We start from the raw sequence: 2,500 nt of genomic DNA, 5'->3' as shown, positions 1-2,500 counted from the left end.
GCGTGCACACGGGCGAGAAGCCCTACCGCTGCCCCTGGTGTGATTACAGGTAGCACACACACACACACACACACACACACACACACACACACACACACACACACACACACACACACGGGCGAGAAGCCCTACCGCTGCCCCTGGTGTGATTACAGGTAGCACGCTACCCCTATACCGTATCCACACACACACACACACACTCAACACACACACACACACACACACACACACACACACACACACACACACACACACACACACACACACACACACACACACACACACACACACACACGTGCTTGAACACTCACATCTTAGATATCTTAGGGTTACAGCAGGCATATATTAAGTAGAGACCACCTACCCCAGACAGCTATGTACTGTATATATGCATACAGGTAGTGCCTCACTGGCCGTGCCCCTGTGACGCTGCTACGTTCAGAGCTACACAAAAGAGGACTTTGAGAGGTGGCAACAGGAGGGGTGCAGAAACTCACCGACCCCCACATGTAGAACACATCAGTGGGTGGGTGGGGGGATAGGACAGTTGCTGTGGGATCGGGGTAGTTGTGATGGGAAGACTGGGAGGGCTACAGGGGGCTTATTATGGGATGTGTGCTGTGGGGGAGGACGAGATGTTTTTCTGTCAGGCTCATCGCTCTGCTATCATTATCATTTGGAGACACTATGCAGGAAATTGTCGGTGAAATTAGGAAAAACGTTTTTTTTTCTTTCTTTCTTTCTTTTTAGAGAGGCGCACAGTCCCTCTCCCATCATTTCTTCCACCTAGAGAGCACACACACACACACACACACACAACCACACACACACACACACACACACACGCGCACACACACACACACACACACACACACACACACACACACACACGCACACACACACGCACACACACACGCACACACACACACACAAGCTCTCACTCACACCCCTCACAAGCATGCCTGTTGTTGTCATTTTAGGTTTTGGCACTTTGTGTTTCTTTTGAGATTCTGGGATTGGCAAATGTGTAGCCATGAAGATGTATGTGCATCCATCCATATTATTATTCAGCAGCTCTTAACAGAAACTGTTGCGGTGTTATTGTAGATCTTTGTTTCGTGCTTGGCCACTTATGTTCCTATTTACATCCAAAAATAGAAGACGTGGTAATTAGATTACAGCTGTGCGTTAAACCCTAATAAGGTAACAATTATTCTCTTCATTTATGAGAAAGAAAGACATTAACACTGGCATAGAAAGCTGTGAAAAAAGTGTAATAAGATGAACTACCTGATAAAATAATTTCATGGATGTTAATTGAATACTCTGTTATTGAAGGTACCCAATCTTGTCGGGAAAAGATTGGAATGTTCACAATGTCGGCTTCGCTCCTTCTCTCTGACATTATAATGCATTCAGCGTCAATTCAGCTTCGCACGTTTCACCCCCTGCAAACTTTCCAACTTTTTTTTTCTTTTTTTTTTCGGAACTTCGTCGCTCTGTGAACTTGCAAAGCCTTTGTCTTCATCATCATCATCACCATCATCACCCAGCGCGGGAATGAAAGTGGCTGAGGCTTTTAGATGTGGAGCAACATTAACTTTAAAACTGAGAGATAGAGCTCATCTCTGTGTGCTGAGTGGATTGGCATGAAAACACGTCTTTAAAAAGTTGTAATGAAAATTCCCTGTGGTTCCTCAGATTGTGTATGACTGATATTATATGAGTATAAGTGAGGGTGTGTGCACTGATTTGAATATTTGAAATGTGTGTGTGTGTGTGTGTGTGTGTGTGTGTGTGTGTGTGTGTGTGTGTGTGTGTGTGTGTGGGTTGGTGGTAGGGGAGGGGGGTTGTGTGTGTATAAGTACACATGTATGTAGGTTTGTTTCTGAGTGACTGTGTCTTCCTTGTTGCACAGCATGTGTGTGTGATTTTATGTGTGTTCATATGTAAGTGTGGGTTTGTGTGTGTGTGTGTGTGTGTAACAGCATGTGAATGAGTGAGTGAGTGTGTGTGTCTGAGTGAAAGTGATAGTGAGGGGGACGGCCTCCCTCCCTCCCTCCCTCCGTGTGTCCCGTTGAGCGGGAGGTTTGGTCTCGTCTGGACTAATTAATGTGGTTGGAGTCGGCCTCTCCCCAGCCTGACACACGCTAAAACGCTGCACGCCTGTTGTTTTTCACATGACAATTACACCATTTCCATATCAGACACACACACACACACACACACACACACACACACTGATGCTGCGCTACAAGGAACTGACCCGCCACTCCCCCACCTTCCCATTTTATTCATCTTTTTTTAATCCTCTTTTTAGAATGTATTTCCTGTTTTCATGAGTAAAATGAAAGAGTAGTTATATATTCCTCAGCCCACATAGCTACTAATCAGTCCCACGTATCTGTTACCATTATAGAGCTCCACGCAGCGCAAAAAGTAGTTTTATCTTTGTTAGAGAAGAATTATGAAAAGGGAAAAAAGTTTTGTAATTTTTTTT

The 2,500-nt window shown here is 45.0% G+C and overlaps 1 protein-coding gene across 1 annotated transcript in view; it reads left to right on the top strand.

Annotated features, from left to right (window-relative positions):
• The window catches only part of znf407 (zinc finger protein 407), a 144,330-nt gene that overhangs the window by 94,968 nt on the left and 46,862 nt on the right, over window positions 1-2,500 (top strand). The window contains exon 7 of the mRNA XM_012820437.3: window positions 1-49. This exon is cut by the window's left edge and continues 72 nt beyond it. Coding sequence (XP_012675891.2) covers window positions 1-49 — 49 coding nt within the window. The remainder of the gene's footprint in view (window positions 50-2,500) is intronic.

The sequence above is a fragment of the Clupea harengus genome, chromosome 11 (assembly GCF_900700415.2).
Source record: "Clupea harengus chromosome 11, Ch_v2.0.2, whole genome shotgun sequence".
Taxonomy (NCBI): Eukaryota; Metazoa; Chordata; class Actinopteri; order Clupeiformes; family Clupeidae; genus Clupea; species Clupea harengus.
The sequence above is the reverse complement of the archived record's forward strand: the minus strand, read 5'-3'. Positions and strand labels throughout refer to the sequence as shown.